Source organism: Penicillium solitum, assembly GCF_028829755.1.
Source record: "Penicillium solitum strain IBT 25940 chromosome Unknown utg000005l_segment0_segment0, whole genome shotgun sequence".
Lineage (NCBI taxonomy): Eukaryota > Fungi > Ascomycota > Eurotiomycetes > Eurotiales > Aspergillaceae > Penicillium > Penicillium solitum.
The window spans coordinates 3,055,485-3,070,518 of NW_027072125.1; the positions used below are offsets into that span (position 1 = coordinate 3,055,485).

The following is a 15,034-nucleotide window of genomic DNA, read 5'->3' on the forward strand; positions in this document are numbered from 1 at the left end:
CGTAGTCTCTTTATACGACGAAGTATTAAGAAGGTAGAATTCTACCGAGTCCTTACGTCCTGGATTGGAATAAGCTGGGATCCCTTTTCTTGAAGTCGGAGAAAGGCCGCCTGGCGTTGCGGACTTGTATGGATATATATAGTAAGATAACGGACCTTATTTAAGGTATATGAGATCCTCTGTGTCTGGTGCTAAGTATTTGTCTTTACTGCAGATGACTTCTGGTTAGTCCACTTTGTTTCTGCATTCTTATTTAGAGGGATGGCCTTTAAACGATTAAGGAGCTGGTTCAAACAAAGCTGGATAATATGGGTAAGATAGGGTATTCGGATTACTGTTATATCGCTAGAGAGCGCCTGCTGAATAGCCTTAACTATTGTCTTGTTGTTGGTTGTATTATCAGTTGTAACTCTAAATACCCGATCCTGGATCTTATACTTAACTAGAGTTTTAAGGAGTATACTACTTAGATTTAAACCGGTATAGGAGCCATAAAGTGGTTTAAATCTAAGTAGAACCTCTTAGTATACCTAGTTACTATTAATAAAATAGCCAGTGATAGCTATAAACGCCTGGTTATATGGAGAAGTCCAGCAATCTAATGCGATCGAGATTTTTGCGTTGTTGGGTAGTGTTTGGAGGATAGATTTCTGTCGTTCTGTGATAATATTACGTAAACGACGATGTATTGTGGTAGTAGAGGGTATCGGAGGGAGAGATGGTATAGAGCGGGCTAATCGGAATAGCTTATGAAGTGTTGGATGTTCGATGAGGTGGAATGGAAGTCGATTGAGGGTGAGAAATTGGAGAAGATGCTCTTCCTATACTGATTGTGAAAAGGGAGCCTCTGGTAAGCCGTGATCCTATATATCTAGGAGTGTTAGGGAAATCGGATAACTAAATAAAGAGGTAAGGAGATACTACTTTTTGAAGGAACTAGGTAATTTCTCCTTTCCCTCCCTGTTAAGCTTTGCGATAGCCTGCTGTCTTTAAATGCTTTAATATTGTTGATGTACTATGATAGCCCTTTCTACTAGGTGATGGAGAATGGGGATGCTCTAGGATCTTTGAGCAGCGCTTATATATTACCTTTAGCGCTCTATCTTTGGTATAGGTAACTTGGTCGAAGTTACTCTATATGTTTGAATTGCGATTTGAATCTTAGGAAATCTTGCTTTTCTGCCCATAGTCGGTTTATAGCTACCACTCAACCCATTCTTTATGTGCCATATTGTTATAAAGCATATATGCCTTTCTCCGATCGGGGCTAACGCGAGTAAGAGAGTGTGGAATCGGTAGAAGGGAGGGCCGAAGGAAGCCAGTATCAATAGTATCAAAAGGCTCAATCGTGAGCTGGCTACTAGATGGGGTTGGAACTCGAGAAGAGGGTATAAGATAGCTAAGGTTATCTATATCCGTATCGTAAAGAGTAGGTAAAAAGTCAGAATGCTGGCTTTGGGATATTGCGACCGAAAAGGGGAATGCTATAGAGGTAAGGGGGAGAGACAGAGAGAGTATATACTTATAAGAGAAGGGTATATGAATAGTAAACACCTTAGTCCTATAGTAAAGTAGATAGATCAAAAGGTAGAAGCTATAATGTTATATGATTGGCTATATAAGCTCTATTTAAATGGGTCTAACCTAAGAGAACCCAACAGGACCCAACGGGACCTATCGAAACCCGAGAGAACCCATTCATAACCCATCGAAACCTATAAGAACCCATTCATAACCCATCGAAACCCAAGAGAACCCATTCATAACCCATTGAAACCCAAGAGGACCCATTTATAACCCACTCCCTAGAAGATTCCTTAAAAATGTTTCATTTACCCTCCCAGAAGAGCTTTTCTGACCGCGGTCATAAGTTATAGTAAATATAACCCCCCTAAGAAGAGCTTTTCTGACCGCGGTCAGAAATAATGATATATACACCTGCCCTCCCAGAAGTGATTTTCCGACCGCGGTCAGAAAATATAATTTGGAGCACGTATAAGAAGTTAAATATAAGAAAAGAGAAATATAGCTTTAATATAATATCAATTATATATAAAATAAAATAATAATAAGATATTTCTATTTACATTTATAGTTATAGTTATCCTGTAATATATACATACTCACCTCTACTACAAATATATATTTTCAACAGTCCACAGTCAATAAATACTTAACTTAATAGAACACCACTATACCATGATTAATGTCAATTTTTATCGGTAATCAATATAATATAAAGCCTATTAGCTTCAAATTCAGAGCAATTACATAAATTTTCCAACTCAATATTGTGATAATGTAGCAATATTCGATGAACAAACCAGAACAGTTGTAAAAAACAGTCATTTATTTGAATGACTTAGCATCGTTATGAACGCCAAGACCTATATTTTATGCAAAAATGGGTTCAAATGGGTTATTATTGGGTTATTGGGTTTAACCCATTGGGTTTTGGGTTGGGTTTTGGGTCGGAGACTCCGACCCAAAATGGGTTCTGCCGAAGTCTACCTTCCTGATGGAGAACTCTAAGGCTGCACCACGGTTAGTTAATAGAGTAAAGTTAAAAAGGCTTGTAGACTTACTACTCCTTGGTTATATCATTAGGCAAGCAAAATAACATACAAAGATACCTATGTGGAATCCTATTATTGCGATGGAGATCTTGATATAGAGAGTCTAGTTTTCTACCCTCTTTTGACCAATCATTGATGTGGGTTTTGATCACGTCTAGCGAATCTTTGACTAAGCCGGCTGTGGAGATGATCCGGGCAATATTCTCGATACTATGAGAATGCAGTCGCTGTATACTAAGGCTTTCTTTTAACTTATGGAAAATGACTTTTAGAAATCGGGAACGTGTCAAGTTATTCTCCCTACGTCGCTCTAAGTGAAGCAAAATCCGATAAAATGATAAGATACTGAATTCTATGTCGCGATTATCGCCGTCGGAAAAGAACTTTAGGGGATTCTCTACCTAGGACGATAGATTGTTTATAATAGATTCGGAAAGTGAGATTTTGGGTTTTATTGTCTTTTTTCTCTTCCGACGTGGTTTAGGGGAAGTTTCTATAAGCGCCCTTTTTGACCTTCCGGTGATTCTCCGCTGAGTATTATCGGGAATCCGGGTCTAGAAACTCTGGAGACATTGAATAATCTATGAAGTCTTTAGCTATTTGCTAAACTTCTTATGTTAGGACCTTTTTATCAACTCACGTAGGAATCTTATAAGACTCTATCTATTTAAGTGGATCTTTGTCTTTCGGCTTCCTAGTAGGTATCTGAAAGCTTTTGGAGTATAATTTTACTCTCAGTAAGACCCATATTGATGATTTCCAACTATTTGGTGAATAAAAGGGAACGAGGAAATCGGGGAAAACTAGGAGTAACTGCTCCAAAATAAAGAGACCTATCTGCGTGACTAATCATTAATCCCTACTAAAGCGCGGGGCTGATAGCTTTTTGATTGGGGCAAAGGATATTCTAATTTTGTATTAAATAAGAAAAAGATAAAACGAAAAGGGGAAAGATTGCCCGAAAAGATTCCGCCAAATTGATTTGAGTATCGAGCTGTTTATATAAAATACGATACGTTGAAGTAGACTATTGACGCTACTCTTATTGTGAATCTTAAAGAAAATCTATCGTATAGGAAAGGGTATAGGGAGGGCATAGGAAAGGTGTGGACATTCCTACCTCCAACCTAGAACTGTTTATGATTGAAGGGTATACGCTCCACACCCCGCATATAAATCAGCATGTGTAATTTAAGTAAGATATATGACTGGCGGAATATGGAGAAGGAAGTGGCTATATGCAGATACTAAGAGACCGAGACCTCTTAGGTTGTTTTAGTTAAAATGCTGTCGTCTAATAATATTGAGATTAAGTTCAGCGGAGCGTCATTTTATGGTCAGTGCGGCGGTTGCTTGCGCCCTGGCGAACCTCACCGAACTATTGACCGCACATAACCTATGCCAACCGATTATAGTAGTATTCGAAATCAGCTATACCTCTGCACTCTGTGAGTATCACCACCTCTGTTTTTCGTCTTAACTTTTGTTGACTTGCAATTAGGCAGGCCTTTATATCTTTTGGGCCGGTTCTTTTAATCTGATTAAGAGATCGTTATCAATTACTTGAGGAATCAACGGTAGCCTGTGATAGTAACCCCTTAACTACCTCGGCCCTTATAAAGAAATGGGGTGTGGTGTTGAAGCAAAGCTGCACTAAGTTTGTAACTCTGTGAATGTAGCTACTTTTTGGTGTTATTGCTTTCAGTCGTTTATTCCTTTAAGTACGCATGCCAACCCCGAAGGGAGTTTCACTGAACAAATTTGTTGAATTAAATCATTACGGTGGGTGGTTGATCACTACTTGAGCAGAAAGTGAAGGATGGTGTGATATTTAATAGTTTTTATTGGCCAGCCAGTTCCTCAATTTGTCGTAAGGATCCTGGTTAGGCTTTTTCGCAGCCGGTCGGAGGTAGGCCATAGGTCTATTTATAGAACAGCCACTAGCACCGCTATTGAATGCGCATATAACGTATTGCTGGACTGCGGTTTTTTGGGTCGAGATAATCGAAATGAATCTTACACTTCTCTCGACGAGGCGGGGTTGGGCATAACGAAACGGAGTACGTGACCTACCATTTAACCCCACCATGATGTTCTCAGTCTCTCACAATCTGAAGTTGAAATTCAGTATATTTGCTCTATAGATATATTCATTCTACCCTATTGGAAGTAGCCACGCAGCCTCATAAGTATCTTTTTTGATATCTTTAAAATGCTATAGATAAAGCCTAGAGTTAATAATTCATTTTAAGCTGTCCGCCTGAATTTAGTCTTTTTGTTCCTTAGATCCGAGGCTGATATCTAATAGAAACTCTTAGTGCATAAAGCACAACTTCAACAGCCCTCCTAGGTCACTATGTATTCCTTGTACCTTTCCTATCATATAATAAGGAAAGTCAAAACAGAAGATATCTATGTCGAAAATGGCGCGGGAGCGCTCCTTAAATAAAACCCGTATGGGTATGGTCTCTAACTCGCTGTTGATCCGCTCTTGATTCGTCGATTATCAAAGTCAGTACATAAATGCACGTCCTGAAGCGACTCGTGCGATAGAAAAGTAATCTTATCTTGAGAGGAGGAGAGCGCTGGACCACGACTCGTCCCCGCTAGTACCAAAAACGCTCAGTCCTAGGTACCCAATCATTAAGCGCCTAGGTGATTATCGCATATATGTTATATCGTGGGGGCATATATACTAGGCTAAAAATAGCAACCCTAGGCCCGACATAATTGCCTACGGACATACGCGCTTCGTCCTCTAATATGGTTCGTTCAAATGAAATGGATATGATACATGGCTCCCTCTTCGAGGCGCCTAGTAAGACTACTTGGGACTCCTACTTGGCCCCAAGAAATGCTCCGATCGGACGGTATAAGAGGAGCCTTTTCCACACCTTATGCCCATAACTTCGGTGTTCCCTCTTTATCTAAGAATACAAAGGATCCTATAACGATCTCATGGCCACCAGAACTATTCATCTCATCTCTTTCCGCAATGTTTCATCTCAGCGAGCACATTTTGCAATTTTTGTTCCCTCGGCAGCAGAACCCAAACGAGGCACTCTGATCCACGCTGTCGGTACACCTATGGCGGGCTATATTCTCGAATTTAAGCGAAATTACTCTCCTGCTTTGACCTAACAGCGCCACGAGACCTTTCCGATTGGTTAGGTTTATTCGTCCAATATCGTTGACTCCACGGATACCGCGATGACTAAAGACTCAATTCCTAGAGACAATATTGAGGTTGCTGCCTCTTAGGTCCCAACTCCTGGGATCAGTTAGAACTTTATGGCACCTGTCAATGACGTAAGCTCCTTAGCTTGTATATTTTCTTGTTTGGTGTGCTTATTCTTTATGTATCTATTTCAGACCACTAATAAGCGATGTCAAGAATGGACCATAGAATTTGTCCGCTATCTAGTTGCAAAAGGTCTTATTGCAGCGGAGGCGATTCAGATTGTTCAATCCAAACGTGATCCCCCAAACTATGGAATTGGCCTTCAGCCCGCCGGAAGACGATAAGTTTATCCCGGGTAGGGGTTCGAATGACGGAAGAAGGCCTACGGCGAAGAAAGTAGATATAAATTGGAAAATACATTTCTTTTGTTGTGTATCCCTTTGATTATCCCTATCTATAGCCGACTACTTAAGATTATTATAATAGTCGCTTTGTACAGTAATTTCTGCAAAGTATCTTCTTATTTCTCCTGTCAGTCAAAAAGGAAAATTCATTCTAGAGTGGAAGTAATTTACACCGAGCCCATTGCCATTGTGTACTCTGCGAATACCAGGAATTCTTGTAAGCGTGGGTTTAGAAAGTTGTCGACACAGTCTCGTCGCCACTCATCTTCGTAACAACAAGTGTAGAGTGCTTTACAATACTCCCAATAGTCTGGGTACCATCCTGCTTGTGCCCAATCCACAATAGCAAGAATTCGAGCTGGCTTGCCGGAAGAGATAATGATATTCCCTGGGTGGAGGTCGCTATGAGTAAATTTTATATCTTCACTGTCCGGCAAAAAAGTCCTATAGGGGTCGTTATACTTCTTCGAAGGAGGGAGCGGTAATTGTGGTAAGAACGAAAACCAGTCATTGAAATCCTTGACTGATAGAAAAGGACCGGCTTTCGGGTATAATTGGAAAACATAATCCAGGAGTCGCTGATGATTTAGTGATCCTAGAAGAATTCGATTAGATGCACGTTAACATTATTTCCATTTTGACTGGGGCGTACCAATATACTGATCGGAAGGATCTTGTTCAAGTCGGCGTAGACGGTTGACCATTTGGCATAACTGATCGCAGAGCGAGCTTTTTTCTAGGCTATTAAGCTCATTCCAGCTATCCAGGAGCGTCTGTCCTCGAATAAGCTCCATATAGAGGAACACGTAGTTCTCCTTGTCGACTCTCCACCCAAAAATTTCGGGTACGGGAATCTCATCACCAAAGGTCCGTTTGAGCATCCAGAGACACTGCGCTTCTGCGATTGTGACATAAGGACCAAACTTGACGAAGACTCCAGAGTCTTCGAAGATAATAGGCTGTGGCTGAGGGTTCGCATGGATGTCTTTTGACAAAGCTCTCACTTGCGCTGGTGTCGGGAGGCTTTTGCCAGGCTCTTTGAAGTAGGACGAGTCTAAAAAGTTCATCTCTCGCATCGACTCAGCGGGAATGTTTTCTAAAATCGCAGGGAATGTTGACATTATGGCTTGAGGGACTCCACTAAGGGTTGCTGAGTGATAAGTTCCGCCTTGGATATGACTTCGACGCCCCAAAACATACGGTCATGTGACATATCATAGTCTCATATTAGAGGTTTGCAGGGTTTGCATACTATCTAGCCTTAGGCAACAGCTTGGTGTCGGAGTAGATGCACTGGCATACCGGCATACCGGAGGATCCATTGATCCTATGCATTTTGTAATTTTAGATTAGTAATCGGCGGTCCATATAAATTGTTAGGAAAGCGGATACAGCAATACGGAGAGTGGAACACCATTGATTGGACCCTACATTTTACAATACGGCCCACGCCGACACTTGGTGTTCCCGCCAAGCCCGGCCTCTGCGTAATGTTTGCGGGCAGCCAAAAGATGAGGTGATTAAAGTGAGGTTTAGCCAATAGTAATCAATGAATACCCAGCTCCTTTCACAGTTCCTTAAAAAGAAAAAAATTTTTAAAAAAAAATTCGACCGTTTTGTTGACGGAGGGCCGGATATGATCCTAGGAATGTCGCTCGCGCAATGAATAGTGGAATAGGCTATCAATATTAAGAATTATTCCCCTTGTCTCTATATACAAGATATATGTGGTGCCTAGTGGGAGCGAAGCTAATTAGAGCTTCACTTTCCTGCCCAGCCTATCTCCAAAACAAATTGGAATACCAACAGTGTTTAATTGGTATGTGCTATTTGCACTGGGATGTATGTGAAAGCATGGGCAGATCAGAAGGGCTGTAGCGAGTCTACAGGGCGACAAAGCCACAACAACGGATTGAACTGAAGACATAGTATCTCTTTTGGGGCTGTGTGCAGATGCCAAGGATCGAAACGTTTCAGGTTCAACTTGTAATCCAATCATATCACGCTCCGTGTCACTATAGGAGGTCAGTGCTGGCGTCACGCTACCTAGGGTGATTCTCACCCGCTTGTCACCCCGATTCTCACCCTGTCTATAGCACACTCACCCTTCTCACCCCCGGTCGCGCGACCGTAAAGCGGCGCTCACCCATTTCTCACCCGGGCGACACCCACCCGACTATTGACTGTATATAAGCCACACGCCGGTGAGTTAGTAGTTGGGTGGGTGACCACCAGCGAATCCTCACTGTTGTATGTTTTTGTTCCTTTTCATTTTTCTTTTGATCTGTTAGGAAAGTCCCTCTTGCCGCCCTATTCTTTAGTCTATTCAGCCCTGTCTAAATCCATACGTGCATGACTCGCCTTCTACCCCGGTATATACCATAGGCTTCAGGAAGACGAAGTGATTCGCTGAGATCTAGCCTTGTCTGAAGGCGGTTTCGAGACTAACGGGAAACGAGGAACTAGGTGGTATACTAAAATTGCATAGTGGTTCAATTCCAGACTAAATACAAAGTAAAAGAAGAACAAATTAGAGGGTTCCGAGAAGGCAATACTTTACCGCCGTAGACCGCCCAGTTGCTGTCTCGTGATCTCAACCGGGAGGTCTAGACCCCTTATCTAGGTACCTTCTCCCGCGACATGGTGGAGTTCGAGCTACTGTGTAGTTACACTCTTGTGCATGCATCGACCCTATGGTGATCTCCTGCCGCCTTACGCCTAGTTGATGTGAGTTCATCGTCAACAGATGAGTGTGAACTTTGCCTTGGCTATATTCAGCCTCGGAACCGTGGTTCTGTCCCTCACTCAGCTGCGAATACCTCACCATCATGACTTGCTTCGAGGAAGGACCGACCTGTGTACTAAACCATTCCAACTCCCTTTCTCTGGTGTAGGTGACCCCAAACACGTCCCTCTCGATGAAACACAACTGACCAAAATATGACTGAACCAGGTCCCGAGCGTGAGGCAATGCCACCGCCACCCTAGCCAGGCGACCGAAGACAATCATCTGAGCTCAATTCGCCCTCACGTCGCCCTCATACCGCCAGGTCTCTTGAATCTAGGCACACAAATTCTTCCTCTGCTATGTCATTGGCATCAACTGAGTCTTGTGCGAAATCTGACGTCTTTTCGACCGCCACAAAAACTGAGATCAAACGGCTCGCTGGAGATTCCTGCTGGGTGTGTCAGTCTACAGACCCTCAGATCTACCATGTGATCGGAAAAGAAGACAAGCAGGTGCGTGATACTATTGCTGCTGGTTCGAATGGAATATAGCTAACCATGTTTGGATAGGTGGACCTTTGGTTGAACGCGGGCCTCATCGACTTCAGCTTGACATCAGCAGCAAATGGGATCCCGCTCTGTGGAAGCTGTCACACGCAATTTGATCGAGATCACGACCCCGGTATCATATTCATACCGACCGACTTGCAGTACTTCATCGATTTCGAACTTGATGATAGAAAGCAGAGATCTACCACTACCAGCGTTCTTCATCGAAATGTCCCAACACGTGTCATGTACAAGGACCATTTGATGAAGAACAACAAGATCTTAGAAGGTGCGACTGGTGGACTCTACCGTCGAATCTTTCTTAAAGATTACCTACACCCAGGCCTTATCTCTCCGGAGGATCTCGGCGTTACGAGTTCCAAACAGTGGCATGGGGCACCAATTGCAACGTTGCGACGAGGCATTATGGCCCTCGGGAGTCCGAGGATCGCCTCCCTTGACGAAGCGACAGTCAATCAACTGCAGACACTTCGTGATCTATACTTCCGGCCGACAGAAGACAACCCAGTCAATATCCGGAGCAGTCGACCCCTACCAGACCATCAAGGCGAGAAGCGACCCGTGGATGGTGACGAGGGGCAACTTAAAAGCAAGAGGGTTAAACAGGATCCGACCAGGATGGATAAGCCCGAGGACATAGATGGCAACAACTCCAACCACCAGCAGAACCGCGGCCGGGTTTTCCAAGACGAGTGGGTTTTAGGACCCGATCTAACCACGCAAGATGTCATTTTTCGCTATGCTCCTGTATTTGCTCATCATTGACAGCTCTACCAGTTCATCGCTATGCTCGTTTGCCTGGTCTCTCTACATTGCGCCGAGACTATATTTTCTTTTTCTTATTCCCTTTGTGGCCACAACGTTTGCCAAGTTGTAACACGGTGTTCCGGTCCGGTCACCAAACGGCAACTCAGCTGTTTACGCCGGCAGAAAGCCACTCCCATTAAGTCCTCTTCTATTGATCTTCTTTTACCCTGTATTCTAGTCTTCAATTGAACAATTTGATATGAATTCCTAATTTTTACTCTAGATCTTAACTTCCAAGCTTAATGCCCATGTTTCTACTACGAACCTCGTACACCATTAAACTTAGTTTGGTCACGAAATTCCACCAACACGCTGCTCGTAAGTGATTCTTCTAGAGATTTCTCTAAGCGGACTGACCCTTCTATAAGGCTGGAACTAATAGGTTTATTGTCGGACATTTCCTTGTTTGAAGTGGTTCATGGTCAGACTATGGTTAGCACAGACTAATTACAGTTAATCTACGCCCAGAGACAGGTTTTCCATAATCAAACAGTAGTCAAACCGCAGTACGATCGTATGCTCAAGGACTTCGGAGGGCATGCGGATACGATTGATCCGTGGACAAATCATAGTCAGACCATGGTTGTACCGAGGCCTCTTAAGTGAACGAAGATGAGTAGTGTCAGACCGGAATTTGACCCGCCTCTCCTTAGCCGCGACTCCTATAGGCCAATGGATACTCCCCAGAAGCTGGAGCAACCTAGCAACCACTACAGAAGATTCAAATCGATACCAAGGAGATGAAATTTGCACTCTATACGATAGAAAATTCAACAAAGCGGGTGAATTAGAAGAAAGTTACAAATACAAGTTGGGAGGAAGAACTCATCCGATGGAGGCGGTATGAAAACAGAATGAATGCATAGAAAAAAAACGAATCCTCCTCTTAAGTAGTAGTTCTCTTTGCTCAGACAGGTGCATCGGGGCGCGTAACGAGATCGCTTAGGAGCGCCAGAAGATCATTGATCGCCTCAATCTGAGCTTGGTCCAGGCGAGTTTGGGTTATATTCAGAGCGCCAAGGGGTTGTGAAAGGGCACTCTGGTGACGGTGGGCTGAGGTCAGATTCTGCATTGTTAAGTTGATATATCCGGATAGAGTGGTCAGTACTGCAGTGGATCGGGTCCTATCTGTCCCCTGGACCTGGGTAATGTAGGCCTGTAGAAGGTTCATGGTGTCGATTTCTGTTTGTAGATAGGTCTCGACCGACTCATGCGATTGTTGAACACGCTGACGAGCTCGCTCCACCTCCTTTCTCAGCCTTGTGGCCTGAGTAATGTTTTGCTGTATGGGTATCAAATCTTGTAAGACTTGTGGCGGGGCTGGGGTACCGGCCTGGTGTGTGGATCGGGTACCGTCCTGCGCTTGTCGATTGGCGTCAGGGCTTAAGGGCGAACGTCGATTCGAAGAAGCGGGCTGAGAAATGGGCGGTGGGGTCGGACTTGGCCACCGACAACGAGTATCTTGGGATCGAAAGTGGCAATTGGCGCAGCAAGTCACTTCCTCCGCTCCTACGACGGTCACACAATGTGTGAAAGGCCCGCACCCTTCTTGGCATGGTACACACTGAACCTCCATCACAGTCCCAACTACCTGCATAAGAGCGGCCTCGATATTTTCAGTGCGATCTGATATCATACCGTCCTCGGTAGAATTAGTCCAATGACGGTGTGAACGCCAGGATGGCTCCCGATGTGGTGGGAGCTGGATAAGGTATCGGAGGGTGGGGGTCCTGAGGCGAGATCCCCGGCGAGAACGTCGGTATGGAAGCTCAAGAATTCTCTGAGCCCAGAGCCCTGGAGGCTCTATTCAGCTTCCAATATGGGGGGGGGGGGGGGGGGGGGGGGGGGGGATAAGGACTGGGTTCCCTGGTCTGCCGAAGTAGGCTCGGGGAGAAGACTGATGAGGTCAGTACAATTCAGCCTCTCACTGTAGAAGCCATAGAGACTTACTTAGCCATTGGTTCAAATAGTTTAATAAGAATGGGAATTGATTGTAAGCTAGAACGCGAGAAAAAGATGGGTGCTGTTGCTGAATTGTGACAGAGTGTGAAGATGGTTGAAGAGAAGGAAGAACGTGAACGAAAAAATGAGTTATTTCCATGTATACGTATTTTTTATATCACATCTCTGCTGTTCGCATCGGAGTTCTTTTCCTCCTTCCTAAGCGCCTCCAGGGTTTGTAAAATGCCTTTCCGCTTGATCTCTTTGTTCTTGATCATTCCCTGGAGCGTCACAATATCTGTGTCTATATCCAGAAGATAAAGCTCCAGGGTTTCAATGGCCTCCAACCTAACGTTTTGAGGTAGGGGCTCCGCTGGATTGTGGTCCGTGGTTGAGGATGAGTGTGAGCCATCCAGTATATTGGTTTCCTGGTCGAGGATTGGGACAGGTTGGTTTGGAGTGTAGCACTTTTGCACGCTGGTCGCAGAGTCTGGTTCTGGTTTCAGGCTACATCGTGTAACTATGCCGCCGAAGTGGCAGTTGGCGCATTCAGTAGCCTCCCTAGACTCACTCGGGATCTGGACGCAGGCTAGGAAAGGACCACACCCCCTAGCGCAATGGCTGCAGCTCATATCTCCCGGCATATCCCTACCGACCACTTGGGCGTGAATAGCCTCGATGTTGGCTTTCTTCCCACTGATCATCTCGTTTAGCCTTGTCCCATCCCAGGACTTGATCTGTCGAATCACAGGCTCTCGACCTGGGGATTGAGATTTTAGGAAATGCAGAAGCTCCCCTTGCTTAGCATAATATCGGATGGCCCTTACCCAGGGGCGCTGAAGGTCTCGCCGAGCCCAGTATCCGGGCTTCTGGTTTGGATCTCCACCAAGGATTGGGGCTTTCAAATGGCCGAGTGCTTCACCATCTGAATAATTGCTAGCTGAATCGTCTCCACTGATTGAAGCTTTCAAATTGCCGAGTGCTTCGCCATCTGAATCATTTCTGGCTGAATGGTCACCACTAGCTTTGAGCGGTGGTTCAATTAGAATCGCCATATCTAGGACTTGTTAGTCCATGGTCTTGATTCACTAGCCTCTTGTTCTCTGTCCGTGGCTTAGGGCAACATACCTGGCATGTGGGTGGCTTTTTCAAATATATTGCGGCTGAAAGCCTGCATGATGAAGATGAATTGAGATGTAGGGCTGAGAGATACTTGTTCTTCACTTACCAGATGAAATAAACTCACGAACGATGGATCAGCGAGCTGCAGTACTTGATATAGACTTGGAAAGAGAAGCTTGTTCTTCACTTGCGAGTAGAAGTAAAGTGACGATGTCCTATGTTCTACCCGACCCATCTTGATTTCTTGATTGTTCACTCAGATTTAGTCAAATCTCACTGGTATGGATGTTATGATGCTTTTACATCACCTACGTGTTTGGTATGGCCGGTCTCACTTGAAACTCGAACATTGTCGCATCCAGCAGCCGTGGCCTGGTATAAAACAAAATTCTACGACATCATCGATTTGACCGTTTGGCAATTTTCTATGCCCAGAAATGCGGTCAAAGGTACACACATAGTATAAACATCGAGTAGCTCCTCCAGTTCAAATACTGGCGCTATCGCAGGTGGTGTGATTGGTGGTGTTGCCGGGTTAGCAATCATTGCTGCCTTGCTTTCGTATTTCATGCGTCGTCGCCCACAGAAGCAATTACCTTAAGTGGGGGTGCCTATTACTGAAGCATCAATGTTGCAGCAAGAGTCTCTTCGGTCCCCGGGCATACCGAACGAGTTAGACGGCCAAGGCCCTGTGTCAGAACTACCTAGCCAGAAAGAAAATACTCTCCACGAGTTGGAGGGATCTGGAAAGAGTGTGTGAAAGGGTATTAATTACAGTTATCTTAATATTCTCTGATAGAACGCTAGATGATGATTTTCGTCGATGATATATATAACCTAGGCACTCCGGCAAACATATCCGCAATGCCACGCGAGACGCTTTACAATTTCCCCACCTTTTGAAACTCGAATCTGGAGTCTGCAAATCATAAATACCAGGAGTGCAGACGCAGCTGCCGCTTCGTCTCCTGCGAGACTAGCAATGGATTCCAGCGATATCGTTCGAATCCGCAAATCCTATCATATTAATATTTAAGGTTCAAAGACCCTCCGTCATCATGATTCTCCTCCTCATCATCACAGATTCACAGCCGCCTATTCGGGAAACACTTGCCTGCTTCTATAAAGCTAGGGTCAATAGTCTGTCTGCTATGCAGGATGGGAAGTAATCCGTTTAAAGATTCTGGTGCATCGACTTCACATAAAACGGGCGATATGGTCTGCCATGAGTGGCTGTATCCTTTGGGTCATAGGCTGGGCGGCCCCAGATCAAGAATTTTTCTACGACATAAAGTAGGTAAAAGTAACTAACTATGCATACTCTTCTTTAAAGCAGCCATCCATGGTTGGAGGGGCAAAAAAGAAAATATGCAAGCGGTGAGATTCGAACTCACGCTCCTGAGAATCGCGGTTTTGTAATCATATGAATGATGACCTAAACACGACGCCTTAACCACTCGGCCACACTTGCTGGTTATAGGGTATAATATTGCAAAACAATAATTTTCAGAACCTCAAGGATACCCCAACAGGGAAATTTTCGAATGTCATAGCGATCGGAACATTCACATCAGACCTAATTACATAGGTAGCCCCCGTCATTTACTGTTTAAAAAAAAGCGAAAAATTCATAGATTACAATTTCCTCCAGATCCTTGTCCTTCAACTACCGCTAGTTTGCACCCTTGACTATTTACCTTGGAACC

The 15,034-nt window shown here is 44.3% G+C and overlaps 4 protein-coding genes across 4 annotated transcripts; 1 reads left to right on the forward strand and 3 right to left on the reverse strand.

Annotated features, from left to right (window-relative positions):
• Nucleotides 1-6,328: 6,328 nt before the first annotated feature.
• N7455_008749 (phosphotransferase enzyme family protein) lies at nt 6,329-7,282 on the reverse strand (the record flags this gene model as incomplete). Its single annotated transcript, XM_065605963.1, has 2 exons — nt 6,329-6,756; nt 6,814-7,282. The coding sequence occupies 2 exons, from the start codon at nt 7,280-7,282 to the stop codon at nt 6,329-6,331; spliced, it is 897 nt and encodes a 298-aa protein (XP_065460912.1).
• Nucleotides 7,283-9,248: 1,966 nt separating this feature from the next.
• On the forward strand, nt 9,249-10,223 carry N7455_008750 (uncharacterized protein; the record flags this gene model as incomplete). Its single annotated transcript, XM_040957862.2, has 2 exons — nt 9,249-9,401; nt 9,459-10,223. 2 exons carry the CDS (start codon nt 9,249-9,251, stop codon nt 10,221-10,223), a joined length of 918 nt encoding a protein of 305 aa, XP_040811695.2.
• Nucleotides 10,224-11,172: 949 nt separating this feature from the next.
• N7455_008751 (DUF3716 domain-containing protein) lies at nt 11,173-11,901 on the reverse strand (the record flags this gene model as incomplete). The annotated part of the gene is made up of 1 exon (XM_040957917.2): nt 11,173-11,901. One exon carries the CDS (start codon nt 11,899-11,901, stop codon nt 11,173-11,175), a length of 729 nt encoding a protein of 242 aa, XP_040811674.2.
• A 478-nt stretch (nt 11,902-12,379) lies between these two features.
• On the reverse strand, nt 12,380-13,383 carry N7455_008752 (DUF3716 domain-containing protein; the record flags this gene model as incomplete). The annotated part of the gene is made up of 2 exons (XM_065605964.1): nt 12,380-13,263; nt 13,335-13,383. The coding sequence occupies 2 exons, from the start codon at nt 13,381-13,383 to the stop codon at nt 12,380-12,382; spliced, it is 933 nt and encodes a 310-aa protein (XP_065460913.1).
• Between the last annotated feature and the right edge of the window lie 1,651 nt (nt 13,384-15,034).